Here is a 14,390-nt window from a genome sequence, read left to right as displayed (position 1 = left end):
GGTTTTTAAAGGTTCCCATCCAAGTCGCACCTTATCCGGTAATGAGAATTTTTTATAATAACTAATAGCCTGAGTCCGCATCAGTGATCCGTACGGTGCCACTGAGTTTGTATTTGTCAAGTTAGACTGCTCGTAGCGGGTAACAATCTCAAGGCTACAGGCAGTGACATGTAAAAGAAAAAAATACGAATCATAGTGAAAAATTGAGCATACTCGTCAATCGGCAGTTGAACGCGAGTGACCCAGCGTATTTCAATTAGGAATTCCATTACTGGACTCTGTAGGCAGTGACAGTAGCAGAATTCAACATATATAGGATGGCACAGTGTAGTCGGAAAACAACCACTTTTGGTGCCCTGCTCCGCGCATACACTTACCGCATAGACAATGGAACCTCGTACATTTATCGCTAAAGGCATTGCGTTATATATATCCCTTTTTTCAGTAGCTTTGTGCATGGCTTGGGCGAAGCCAAGGGATCACTACAAGGACGACGTCCCAGATGCATTTAAGGTGAGCTTTTTTGTGAGCCAACACAATACCTCAAGCAAATGTATCTCAGTCATTTTTCAGACACCAAAGTGATATCCTTGCTTCTTTATTGAATAACGTCAGAGGCATTGTTTTATAATTGAGCAGGTTTTTAAATATAAAAGAAGCACTGAAGCAAGCATGTTACATCTAGTTGTTTTTTTTACAATAATTAGCAAGTGAGCAATTCAAGACTTCTGAAAACTAGCCGCCGCGAGGGTGTCACTGTTACGCTGCTTGGCTACGAAAATGAAAGCTGTTAGTCGTATACCGGCCACTGTGGTATAATTTTCGGTGTAGGCGTGGTTGCTAGAGTCCTGCGTAATATATATGATCATCATTAACAGCCTGACTACACTCAGGGTCGAGCAAAAGCTTCTGCCATGTTACGCGTATTCACCCGGCCCGGCGCTTGCTGCGGCCACGTTAAATCCACTAAGTCGTTAACCTTCAGGTATCCCCACTTAACTTTCTGCCTCCCCGTCCAGCGTTCGCATACGCTTGCAGTCGACTCTCTCACTCAGAAACTGTTATATTGGCTACGCGCTACATGCACCACCATTCTTAATTTCTTCTACATTTCGAGTAAAGGATCCCTAGTACCTCTTTGTTCCCTGACCAATTTTGCTCTCTACGTGTCGCTTAAGTTACACCTATGATTTTCCTTTCCATTGCTCGCCCCCACTGTCCTAAATTTAAGCTTAACCTTCTTTGTAAGTCTCCAGGTTTCTGTCCCATAGCTAAGTACCGTTAAAATGCAGCTGCTGTACACACTGCTCGTGAGCGACAGTGGCAGAAATACCATTCATTGGAGGTACATTCCTGCCTAATGAGCTCCACGCTTTTTCATTCCTCCAGGTATTTAATCTCATGGTTTGACTCCGCGGTTACTACCTGTCTGAAGTAGTCATTATCTTTCACCATCGTCACTGGGTCACTACCTAGCGAAGCCCTGTCCTGTAATATGTATGTCAGCTCGTTAAAGAAGCCCTAACATTCTCTCGATGTTCAGTGAAAAGACAAAAAAAACACACAGAGTGGACACCAGGCACTTCGTCGAACTGTTCAGCTAAATCTCTCAGACGTGATCTACAAGAAGAGTTCGCAAGCAAATCGCAAAGTAGTAAATTTATCAAGCGTCTTCTCTCCATACCGCTTTTCGCACTAGAGTGAATGCATGTGAAGACAATTTTCAGAGAGCTGCCCATCAGCATATATTTCGTCACGTAGCAGACTGCTCCTATCTGGCGGATAGCTGGCATTAACCAACAGCGGCGTTGGAACCAGATGCGCTTTTTGCCACGAGGTGCAGGCAGGTGCCGAGTGCCAAGCTTTATAGTGTAATAAATTACTTGGAAACACTAGCGCGTTACCGAATCGCTCCTCGAGAGAGGAATCACATTTCAAGAGCCACACGCGGCATAGCTGCTTTCAACCAGGTCACCTCTCTCTCTGTGTAATTACGAGCGCACTCTCCACGATGAAAGAAAATGAAAGGCCTAAAGAACCCCTAAACTACCTCCATCACTTTTAGACATTTCAAGAAAATGAACATCGATCTTAGAATGCTGCCACAATCGACAAAGGCCAACAAGGCGGTGCTGCGAGCCGCAGGCGCTCGAAAAATAACATGCAACAATCGCTTTTCGTCTGCGGGCTTTTTCGCAGTTCCCGTGGCTTCAACGTTTGCCGTGACACGATGATAGTTATAGCGCGAGAACAAAACGACGGCACAGAGACAAGAAGGACACGAAGGCAGCGCTCGTGTCCTTCGTGTCCTTCTTGTCTCTGTGTCGTCGTTTTGTTCTCGCGCTATAACTATCGTCATGCCATACCAACCAGCCCAAGCTGCCACACTTGCCGTGACGTCCACATGTCGTCCGCTCATCGTCTGCAAGCCCTGTTTGTTCGCTCGCAGGTACGCGTGCTTGCTGCTGCTCCTCCTCGGAGAGTGAGAAGGAACGTTCGTACATGAGGAGGGACGAGCCGACGAACAGAGCATAGCGGAGAAAAGAATGAACCGGGCGAGGGCGTCTTTTTATCATCAAACGCGTGTAGCTCCACTATCATGGTACCGTTTCAAAAAACGCTGACGGCTACATGTCCGTTATAGACTCGTGTGCAACAGCCACGCCACAACTAGCTTTCCTGTCAGTATACCCGTTTCTGGCGCTTTATAAGATCCTTTGTGTCAAACTGTGTCACTGTGTCTAACGCTAGTGAGGCAATAAGGTCAGATACTGAAGCCAATTGATGAATACCATTGAATATGGCTAATACTCTCCTAGTAGTCGCAGAGTTGTCGCATCTGGCAACAGTAAACTAGATGACAAAGACTCACTTCAATGAGTGATATCACTCCTTCAAGCAGTGATGTCGGGTTCAAGGAGACATTTATGGTTTGGGTCAACATATATTCGCATGCAAGCCACGTTTGTCGAGTAAATGTAACATGTTTCTTGCAAGCGTCATTTATTACGCCATGCAATTAAAAAAAAACACGCTTTAAATACTTCTGAGAGGACTACCAGGGGGTGGAAACTACCTATACCTCCCATGTATTCGCCCTCGGCAGCGTCAGAGCCACTTTTACCCTTGGCGGTTGCCGGAAAGCCTAATAGAAATAAACCATGAACAGAAATTTTTTTTCATGACGTCACTGGTGAGGTCCCTAAACAGAGGGAAAGGACAAAAAATTTAGAGCAGGAGCGTTGCCGCGGAAACCCTACTTTCCCACTTCGCATGCATGCGCAATGCGCTCGTGCCTATTTATACGTCCACAGGCCACTTGGCAAATGTGGCCATAAAATTTTGTTAATCTTTTTTTTCCAAATTTTGTTCGTGTTTTCTGAGGTGGCTAAAGTTAAGCTGACTGATTTCTCAGTAAGACGAAACTCCTTCGCCACAAATAAAATCAACTTTTTTTATTGCGCATTTGTATAAAACAGACACACACACACACACACACACACTTAGTGTGAGAGTTTCGATCTATAAAAGCAGATTTACTTTACAACTGACATATGGACATAATCAGCAAACGTTGAACCCAAAATAGCCGAACCAATGAGAAAACTACATATGAAAAAAGGCGAGTACAACACGCCGTACTCAATTCACGTTTGTTATGATGGCGCGCATAGTTTTCTTACAACTGTGCAGCTTGCGAAACTGTGCGACGGAAGCAGGTTATAGACTTCTGCCGACACCAAGAAAAGGTAAACTAAGCACGTGCAGCCTATATACATTAAATTTTTTTACAGGAATAGGAACTCATGTTTCCAGTTTTGATGCGTCTTACTTATCCGGTAATATGCAAAAAAAACTGTAGAAATTCGGGGAAGGTGTCTGAAGGGATGCGAAATTCCGGAACTCCGGGTGCTGGAGGAGCCGTCGCACATTCATCCGGTAACAGGTGCCAATGCACCCGTGCCTATACACCCCCGCCCCCCTGTTTTAAGGTGTACAGCAGCAAATAAAAATCGTAATCATGAACTTCCTCATATAGAACTCTTGCTTCCGCCGCGGGGCTGCTTGCACGTTTTTGAGCGCCATAAAAACACTTGCGCATATAGGAACAATCATTAATTACTGTCGAAATACGCAAAACACGGTGTCCGTAAAAATAAGCAAAAAAACTTGTTCTATGTGATGAACATTCCAGTTAAACCCCTAACGTTTTTAGGTAACTAGCCAAGTGCTAAGTGCTAACAATTTGCAACGACCTTGCTAGCACTAAAAAATTGGGAGGATTTCCATCAATTGGCACGACCATCATAGGAGTCACTTCGCATCTCACAGTTAAAGTTCACCAACAACAGCTCCTGAGTTTTTCTGACTCACGAATCGCGTAGTACGCAGGCGGAGAAAGGCTTGGCGAGCATGCTTGTGTATCTGCATACTCAAAATTTTTTCCTAGTTACCGGCGCGCACATAATATGTACACTATATTAACATTCGCATTGTACCGTTGCTGTTGCAGCATAAGCACCTGGCAAATTTTTCCTTACGGTATCCAAATATAAGCGAAAACATATTACGTGTTTCTTGAAAAAGCGTGTACCATACCAATGGAGCCAAATGCCAGACGTGATGTATTTTTCGATTTGAGAGCATGATAATACCCTCCAGCTGATCTAAATTAGCCGAAGCCCTCAGCTACGACAGCTTAGGTAACCTGGGCCTCTTCGGGATGTTAAACCCCACAAAACAAGAAAGCCAAGCATCGTAGACGTGCCATTATATTGATATACAGGGTGTTTCGAGAAATGCCTCCAATATAATTTGAAAACTACAAAAAGAAAGCATCTGCGTTCTAGCGGCCGTATTTCCTCTACTTTGGCAGAATGCATATTCAGATGTGTGAAAACAATAATGACCGCAGTAATTGTAGAAATGAAAACAATTACCTTTCAACCTGTAGAGATCGCTGGTCGAGTCAAATAGTGAAATTAAAGTTGTTCTTATGAATATTCTATAGCCATTTCGAAATTTCTGAATGGCGGCAAGTGGTAATCCCCGCTGAGCAATGAAATCTGGCTAATTTAGCTGGGTAAACCAAAACCAACGCACCAAACAGCGCATATAAAACCAACTTCAAAGACACCCTCAATAAGATGCTAATTGTTTTAGAGTTTTTGAAGAGTTAGTTGTTTTATTTTTCTAATCACTGCCGTATTTATTATTTGTACCCATATAAAGATGCATCCTGCCAAAGTAAACACCACACGTAGAATGCAGATGCCTCCTTCATGTAGTTTTTCAAAAATACTGGACCCATTTCTCGACACACCCTGTATATGAGACTTGCACATAATACGGGCCTGACACGGGCCCGGGCTCGACCCGAGCCCGAATCTCATAGGTGTGAGCCCGGCCCGGGCCCGCACCAACAATGCCCTAGCCTGCCAAACCCGGCCCGTGGGACGGGCCGGGCCCGGGCTTTCGGGCTGGCCCGGGCCAGTACAGTGCTCTAAATTGTAGACTGCCGATAGGCCATATTTTCTGAGAATGCTCGAAAGCTGCTGCAGGACCCCATTAGGTAGCCGTCTATGAATTTAGTCTTATTTCAGTAACCGTGCAACGATTGTCACAAAGGACAACAACAAGAGACAATAGCTGAGCGCGCAGACGTAAAAATATTCAAGAGAGTAGATACATATGTAAAAAAATGACGGTATAAGAAAAAAAGGAGAGCGGCGATCCACGAAACTGTATTCTTAAACAGAATTTTGTCTGTGGCAGCTAAGCGGCGGCGATAGAGCCCCGCACCATCGATTGTTTGCCGATCACTTTATTGGGGGCATAGTCTAAAGATACTATAGTTGTAACAAAGCAGTTTCACGTATTTTCCTGCGATTAGGTCCGTGAAACGCGCTCACGCGTTTACTCGAAGTCTGCCTAAAAGGTTACCAACATCAGCCCTACAGCTTTTTTGTTCTTCAAATGTCTAATAAACACAGTATAATGAAGGAATAATGACAACACTAAAGAACAGCAAGCATCATCGCAGAGTGAGGCACCACGAAATCGGCGCTCGAGCTCCACAATCTTCCTCGTCATGTCGCTATCTCGAATCTTCCACCAGCCCACTAGGTTCGCCCAATAAACCTCTTGCTGGGTAACCACCTCACCTACACCCTGGAATTCCGATCCCGCAACCTGCCGTCAACCATGCAAGTGGAAGCTGTCCAACAAACAGTACCTCTCGCGGCCGCTACTTGCCCCAGCCCGGTTCACCAGCAAGACCCCCCGAATTTGGCGGGCACCGAGGACCAGGATGTCGAGAACTTACTGTCGTCATACGAAAAAGTCAGTGGACCTAACAGGTGGGATGACGCTGCTAAGTTGGGTACTGTCAATTTTCATCTCACCAACGAGGCCAAGCTGTGGTATACGAACCACAAAACCGTGTTCGCGAACTGGTACGCCTTCAAGGAGGCAATAAGGGCCGTTTTTTGTCGCCCGGCCTTACGGAAGGTACACGCCGAACAACGTCTGCGCACACGGGCACAGGAGCCAGGTGAAACTTTCACCTCATATATATAAAATGTGATCGATATCCTCCGGCGCGTCAATGCTTCCATGAGCGAGAGTGCAAAGATTCAGCACATTATGAAGGGCGTCGAGGATGACGTTTTCTAGATGCTTCTCACGAGGTATCCTAGCACTATGGCCGAAGAAGTGACTTTGTGTCAGAGCTATGATGAATCGCGGAGGCAACGAGTTTAGACGCGATGCTCATTCCAGACAATTCAACCAGTGACCGCAATGGATGTCATGACTGACCAGAAAAACCTTCTCGCACAAATAAAAGACTTCGTGTGAAAGGAAGTGGCTCGGCAGCTTTTTCTACGGCCTTTTGCTCAACGCCAGGCGCTCTCGCAGCAACAGCCCCTGCGACAATTACCACCAATGGCTCCCATGCTCCGACTTGTAGTCCAAGAGCAGATTTCCGAGGCTATGCCGATGCCCTTGCAGCAGCCCTCCCGTCCCCACGCCTCCTATTTACGCTGAGGCACTAAAGCTGCTGCAGCTACACTAGTCCCCGCCGTTACAGGGGCTGCCGCATACCTCAGTCCCGACTTAGCCATCCACCGCCTGGGCTCCTCCCATTGCTGCCACAGCCTCAACTTACCCGTCCACCACATGGGCTGCTACCCTCGTCGCCAGTACTAGGAGAACGCTCAATAACCGGCCCATCTGTTTTGTGTGCGGCGGTCTTGACCATATCGCCCGATACTGCCGTCGTCGCGTGCCGGGATACACAGACGCCTGGACACAGAACAGCTTCATGAACCTTCCTTTACCTCGTCTGGAAAATTTGGATCCTCAGTCAAGCTCGTCCTCGCGAGAATGTCCGCGTACTATGTCTGGTCACTCACCTTCACCCCGTCTTCGCTCCCTGTCACCCATGAGTCATCGACCAGCTCCTGAACACGAGGGAAACTAACCGCCGCAGTTAAGGAGCAAGAACTGCGCTGTCGAAATGCTCAAGTTCTCGGATATTGCCCTCGAATATTCTCGAAGTTTTTGTAGAATGTACTCAAGCATATGCTCTAGTTGATACCGGCGCTGCCATTTCCGTGATAGACGCTAAACTTTGCCGCAAGCTCTGAAAAGTGACTACGCCTCTTGATATGATGTCGTTGCAAACAGCGAATGGGGACCTGGTTCAGCCTGTGGCCGCCTGTACTGTCCAACTGATCATCGCGAAGGACTACTACACTGTTGAGTTTAGTGTCCTTTCGTCATGCTCACACGTCATCATACTTGGATGGGATTTTTTATCGCATAACCACGCCGTTATTGCTTGTGCAAGATCGGAACTTGAACTCTTCCCGTTTTACGACCAACCAACCAACCGCATTCAGCTCGCCGTACACAAAGTCGTCGTCAAAGAAGGCACTGAAATTCCTCCGACAGCAGCTGTGTTGCTCCCCGTGTTCTGTGACGGCATTAGGGACGAAGCTGCATTTTTTGAACCATCAAGCCTATTCCTTAGTCGAAGATCACTTGTTCTGCCTTATTCAACCCTCTCCTTTTCTGAAGGAAACAGTGCTCTTTGCCTCATCAATCCACTTCCACCTCCCATCGAACTGTTTCAAGGTGAATCTCTTGGACACGTGCACGGCATTGATAAAGAACAAATTTTACCATGCCGCCAGATTGTTCCAGTGACTACGACGCCATCAGTGACCTGAACCCTTCAAATGTATCTCCTTCCGAGCTTTTGAATTCATCGATCACCGACGGACTATCGCCATCTGAACACTCTGAGCTTCTTCAGCAGCTCTACCAGTTCCGTGAATACTTTGATGTTGTTCAACCTACCCTTGGCTGAACTTGCAGTTTTTTAGGGGCGAAGCTCCTCATAGTGGCACCCGTCCGTCCCCCGTAGTATGTAACAAGTATAACATTTGGACCTCCAAGATGGTGCCGGTGAGAGACTTCTTCTGTGCGTTGTTGAACAATAAAAAATAGTGCTCAATGTACATGCCAATGGCTTCTAATGGGGAATGAGAGACAGGAGCATTCGGCTTTTAGTTAACGCGCAGGCTGCGATCCCCACTAGCAGCCATTGGCATGTACATTGAGCACTTTCTGACAAGAAATGGTTGCTACGTTATACTCGCTGGGTGTAACCTCCTTAGCTTTAGAAAGGTTTAGCGAGCGTTCAGCCGCGGTGCCATGAATACAATGAACTTGTATATACCATGAATGAACTCGAGGTGGTTAAAAAAGGAAATAGATACGAAGCGCAAGCCGTAAGAAAGTAAAAGCCGAATTCTCCGCCTCTCATTTCTCATTAGCAGCAATTGGCATGTACATTTAGCACTACCCGACTGAAAAAGTTTGCTACGTCATACTCGCTGGGCGTAACCTCCTTGGTTTTTGAAAGGTTTAGCGAGCGTTCGGCCGCAGTGCCAAGAATACAGTGAACTAGTATATACCACGAACTCAAGGTGGTTAAAGGTGGGAAGTGGACCCGAAGCGCAAGCCGTAAGAAAGTGTGCGTGTGGCACCTCTCGTTTAGTCCTTAGAATGTCCGCTGGATGGCGGTGCTTCTATATGGGGAATATATGATGAAAATATGCGAGATGGTGGTACTTGGAGTGTTGAATAGATGGACGAACAGACACATAGATAGATGCATGGATGGACGCATGAACGGACGCAGGGGCAGCTTCATGGACGAACGCAGGGACGGACGCACGAACAGACGCACGCACGGACGGGCTGATAGACGCATGGATGGTAACACTGACGGACGCATGGACGGACGGAAGAAAGAACGAATGGACGGACGAATTCTTCGCCCCACTCTCCATCATTCACTCCGTGGATATGCTGCCATTTTTTTCACTGCATCGACACTGGTTCCAACGCGCCAGTACGACAGCGACCATACCGTGTTTCCGCCGCAGAACGTCAGGTTATCACCGAACAGGTTGACGATATGCTCAAGCACGATGTTATCCGACCTTCTCAAAGTCCATGGACATCACCTGTCGTTCTTATTAAGAAGGATGGTACAATTCGCTTCTGCGTTGATTACAGGCGCTTAAATAAGATTACTCGCAAAGACGTATACCCTTTGCACAGCATTGATGACGCCCTTGATTGCTTACAAGGTGCCGAGTTTTTTTCCTTGTTAGATTTGCGTTCGGGGTATTGGCAATGCCTCTGCTACTTCGACGATATCGTCGTCTTTGCACCTGATTTCTCAGCACATCTTGTACGCCTGAAACATGTCCTCACGTGTCTGACAAATGCGCAGCTCCAACTGAATCTCAAAAAATGCCACTTCGCTGCTCGGAAGCTCGATTGATTGATTTGTGGGGTTTAACGTCCCAAAGCCACTATATGATTATGAGAGACGCCGTAGTGGAGGGCTCCGGAAATTTTGACCACCTGGGGTTCTTTAACGTGCACCCAAATCTGAGTACACGGGCCTACAACATTTCCGCCTCCATCGGAAATGCAGCCGCCGCAGCCGGGAATTGAACCCGCGACCTGTGGGTCAGCAGCCGAGTACCTTAGCCACTAGACCACCGCGGCGGGGCGCTGCTCGGAAGCTCACCATTCTCGATCACGTCGTATCAAAGAATGGCGTTCTTTCCGACCCGGCTGAACTACGCGCTGCCTCTGAATTCCCCAAACCGACAACTGTAAAACAGTTACGCAGCTTCGTAGGATTGTGCTCCTACTTTCGTCGGTTTGTGCGCAACTTCGCCTCCATATTAGCCCTTTTGACCCAACTTTTATGAAGTGGCATTGACATCTCGCTATGGTCTTCCGACTGTGATCACGCCTTTACCACTCTTCACCGTCTCCTGACATCACCACCTATATTGCGCCACTATGATCCCACGGCTGCACCGAGTTGCAGCCGTGGGACTCGGTGCAGTTCTCATTCAACACAAGCCTGGATGCCCAGAGTATGTCGTCGCCTACGCCAGCAGAACGCTCAACAAAGCTGAGGTAAACTACAGTGTTACCGAAAAAGAGTGCTTAGCTATACTTTGGGCGATTGTCAAGTTGTCAAGGCGATCGTTGCTGTAGATCACCTGACACGGTACGCCGAAACCACTGCTCTTTCTACGGCGACCGCTCAGGACGCCGCAGCTTTCATCCTCCATCGGTTTGTGTTGCGTCACGGCCCTCCTCGCGAGCTCCTCAGTGACTGGGCCGTGCACTTCTATCCGACATAATTCAAGCACTTCTTAGTCTGTGCCATATTGTACACCGGATGAGTACTGCTTACCATGGACCCTCAGACGAATGGCCTGACTGAGACGTTTAATCGGACCCTGGGTGACATGCTCGCGACGCATGTGGATCTGACCAAACGAAGTGGGACCTGGTTCTTCCGTTTGCGACCTATGCGTACAACACCGTTACCCAACTCATCACAGGCTTTTCTCCATTCTTCCTTCTATACGGACGTGAACCATCGCACACAATTGACACTTTGCTACCATATGCACCAGATGCATCTGAGTGCACGACCATGTCCGAAGTCGCCCGTCACGCCGAAGAATGCCGCCAAGTAAAAAAAAACGAAGCATTTTACTACGGCTGAACAGGAACGCCAGAAAAAGGCCCGTGATGACGACCACCCTCCTGCCGCAAAGTTCGCCCCTGGAACCCTTGTATGGCTGTATGTACCACCCTGTGCTCCTGGTTTGTCTACCAAGCTACTTTAAAATTACCATGATTTATACCGCGTGGTAGAGCGCATATCGCCCGTCAATTACGCCATTGAACCACTTACGCCGCTCGGTGACCATCGTCGGCGTGGACACAATATTGTTCACGTGGACCGCTTGAAGCCATACTTCGACCCGCTCGTTCCTATCTGTTAGATCGCCAGTATGGCTTCATCTTTCTCGACGGGGGCAATTTCAATGAAGGAATGATGACAACGCCAGGGAACAACTAGCATCAACGCTGAGTAAGGCATCACCAGATCGGCGCTTGAGCTCCACCATCTTCCTCGTCCTGTCGTTATCACAAATCTTCCACCAGCCCGTTGGACCGTTCGCCCAATAAACCTCTTTGCAACAGGAACTTCTATCAGCGCAACGAACGATGAGACCGATAAAAGTGCTTTGTGTTCTATTGGTGCTAAACGAGTTGATAAGGGGGATGCTCAGTGCTGGTGTAGCCACGTTCACCCACAAAGCATAAAACCATCACCACCACAGAGGAAGACATTTATTTTGTGATGGTGAAAACATTTATTTGGTGAAAACATTTATTCCCACCACAGAGGAGTACTAGCGTGTACGTACCTCTCAAATTGTTCCTTCCGCGTATATCGCTAAATCAAAAAAGTATAAATAGCTGCGCTCAAACAATTGTACGCACGTGCGTATTGCAAATAAGAGTTACTTTTACTTCAGAAACAACGCTAACAGGGGCGATAACCATCATTCCCTCAGCAGAGAACGTGATGTAAAAAAAACCAAAGAACTAACGTAAATTATCTGCATTTTATGCTTCAGATCTTTGGTGACCATGCCTACGGTGTTACAATATTGGATAGTGACGATGACGGAGAACTGGAGTGTATGACGACCAAACGCACAGAATACAACCCAGAAGCACCTTCGGCCACGTTCATGTGGAATTTAAAAGGCTTGAATGGACACGAAAAGTAAGGACTGCAGAATCGGCATCATCTGTAGTGAAAGTCAGTTAACTAGTGCATGTTAACAGTGACCTACACATAAATAAGTACTAGTATTTACGAAATACTTTTTGAATGTCGGCAGTGACCTTTGCCCTGTTGGAGATTAGTAGACGCTCTGAGGTGGGCCATGTAATGTCCCCATATTTCATCGACTGAAACACCTTGGTTGTGAATTGAGATTCCCAGCAGCTTGGGTGTTGGAGGAGAGGGGGTCGCAGGAGTAAGTGGGATTCGCCTGACTATCCGAATCATTCAGGGTGTCCCTATTTTGTTGCCATAACCCTATTGCACTGCAGTCGCTCAGCTAGTGCAAGTTGCTGTAATGCTTGCACTACCTGAGAGCTTCATAGTGAGTGGAACTGTAACTTAGTTGTCATAGAACTAGAACATAGCAGAGTTTCTTAAGGTTGTCGCATGATCAAATAGACATATTGCCATAAAGAAAAGAGGACAGATTGAGATGGGATTTGTGTCTTTGTAAGGAAGTCAGCTGATAATGATTTTTCAACTTTCGTCTGTTATCCTGTAGTCATTTATAATCAATCTATTTATAGGTGTTTTATTTTCATCAAATGCAAAAAATGAAAGCTGCTTATATTATTGTCCTGCTGAGTGAAGCAATCATGAAACCAAGTGTCAAAAGCAATTGTAAAGCGTTACTTGTAGCGAGGCTGGAATAATGAGTAATGTATGTTTTTGTTGAACAAATCAACAATATAACACTATTTACATATGAGAGTTTTCTATACGGAGCACACCACCAGTAAAACGTTTTGTGGTGGTGTAATTATGGTTCCACAAACCACACCTAGAATGTGTGCATAATCGGCGCAACATATCCGGTGTCCCAATAAAGTGCATGAGAATCCAATGTAGCTCCAATATACTTGGGCAAAAGAGAGAGATTTAAAACTGAAAGACCAGCCATAGCTATTTGGTACATAATAATATCTGAAATTTTAAGCTGAACATTAGTCACGGTAAGTGAAAGAACGGCATGAGTGCTTTTTGAAAAAAAAATATGCACCAGCATATTTATTGCCGATGTAGTTTCAAATTATTGTGAGCTCAGTTAACTCACTGTCTGGCGACCGCAGTGGCTAAGCCTTAGCTCGTTGCGTAATTTTGACCAAGAAATTGATGTGGTCGCGAAATTGCCTGAAGACTAATTAAGCATGTTCACAAATCTATAGGACGCGATTGAATTCAGAGCATTACACAGCCTACTAACTCTAATTTCTCTAATGATGATAAGTGCAATACACACGGGGAAAACAAAAAGAGTGTACCTAGTATATATATATATATATATATATATATATAGTCTAGTAGATCCTCCGTGAGCGGTCACAACGTGGTTTATTTCGACGTTTCGGCCTAGAGTCTGGCCTTCATCAGGAATCCATATATATATATATATATATATATATATATATATATATATATATATATATATATATATATATATATATATATATATATATATATATATATATATATATATATATATGGGATATGGCACAACGGGAGCGTTGCCAACATGGATAAATATATTTCTTTCCCAACAGTTTCGGGAGTGGTCCTCTCTTCGTCTGGGGACGACTCATCTCTTGACGAAGGGAGGACCCCTCCCGAAACTGTTGGGAAAGAAATATATTTATCCATGTTGACAACGCTCCCATTGTGCCATATATTCCATACCTTCACGAAGACTAACAGGCCCATTGAATTAATACTCCCAGTATTATATATATATATATATATATATATATATATATATATATATATATATATATATATATATATATATATATATTGTAAGATGGCATCCAGTACCCTCAAGACTCTTCTTTATTGACTCGTGTATGTGCCCCACAACCTAAGCTTGACTAGTGATGATGAGTATGTACAGATGAAAAGATGGGACGCATAAACAATGCTCACACTTATTTTCCCCGCGCACTTGAGCGGCCGGCCCGGCCGAAACTTAGGCGGGAAATGTACGGCGAACAAAGGGTTTAACACGTGAAACGTGGACTATCTCGGAGGCACAGTAACGACGGTCCGACGAACCCTCGACGGGAGTGACAAGGTAGTTGACAGGAGATGTCCGTTCAGAAATAACGTAAGGTCCGAGAAAGCGTGACTGAAACTTTTCACA

The 14,390-nt window shown here is 45.9% G+C and overlaps 1 protein-coding gene across 1 annotated transcript in view; it reads left to right on the top strand.

Annotated features, from left to right (window-relative positions):
* Nucleotides 1–330: 330 nt before the first annotated feature.
* LOC119178410 (uncharacterized) overlaps nucleotides 331–14,390 on the top strand; it is a 40,624-nt gene continuing 26,564 nt past the window's right edge. Inside the window, exons 1-2 of the mRNA XM_037429609.2 lie at nucleotides 331–513; nucleotides 12,042–12,193. Of these exons, the coding sequence (XP_037285506.2) occupies nucleotides 388–513; nucleotides 12,042–12,193 (278 nt within the window). The 5' untranslated portion in view covers nucleotides 331–387. The remainder of the gene's footprint in view (nucleotides 514–12,041; nucleotides 12,194–14,390) is intronic.

Source organism: Rhipicephalus microplus, chromosome 1 (assembly GCF_043290135.1).
Source record: "Rhipicephalus microplus isolate Deutch F79 chromosome 1, USDA_Rmic, whole genome shotgun sequence".
Classification (NCBI taxonomy): domain Eukaryota; kingdom Metazoa; phylum Arthropoda; class Arachnida; order Ixodida; family Ixodidae; genus Rhipicephalus; species Rhipicephalus microplus.
The sequence above is the reverse complement of the archived record's forward strand: the minus strand, read 5'-3'. Positions and strand labels throughout refer to the sequence as shown.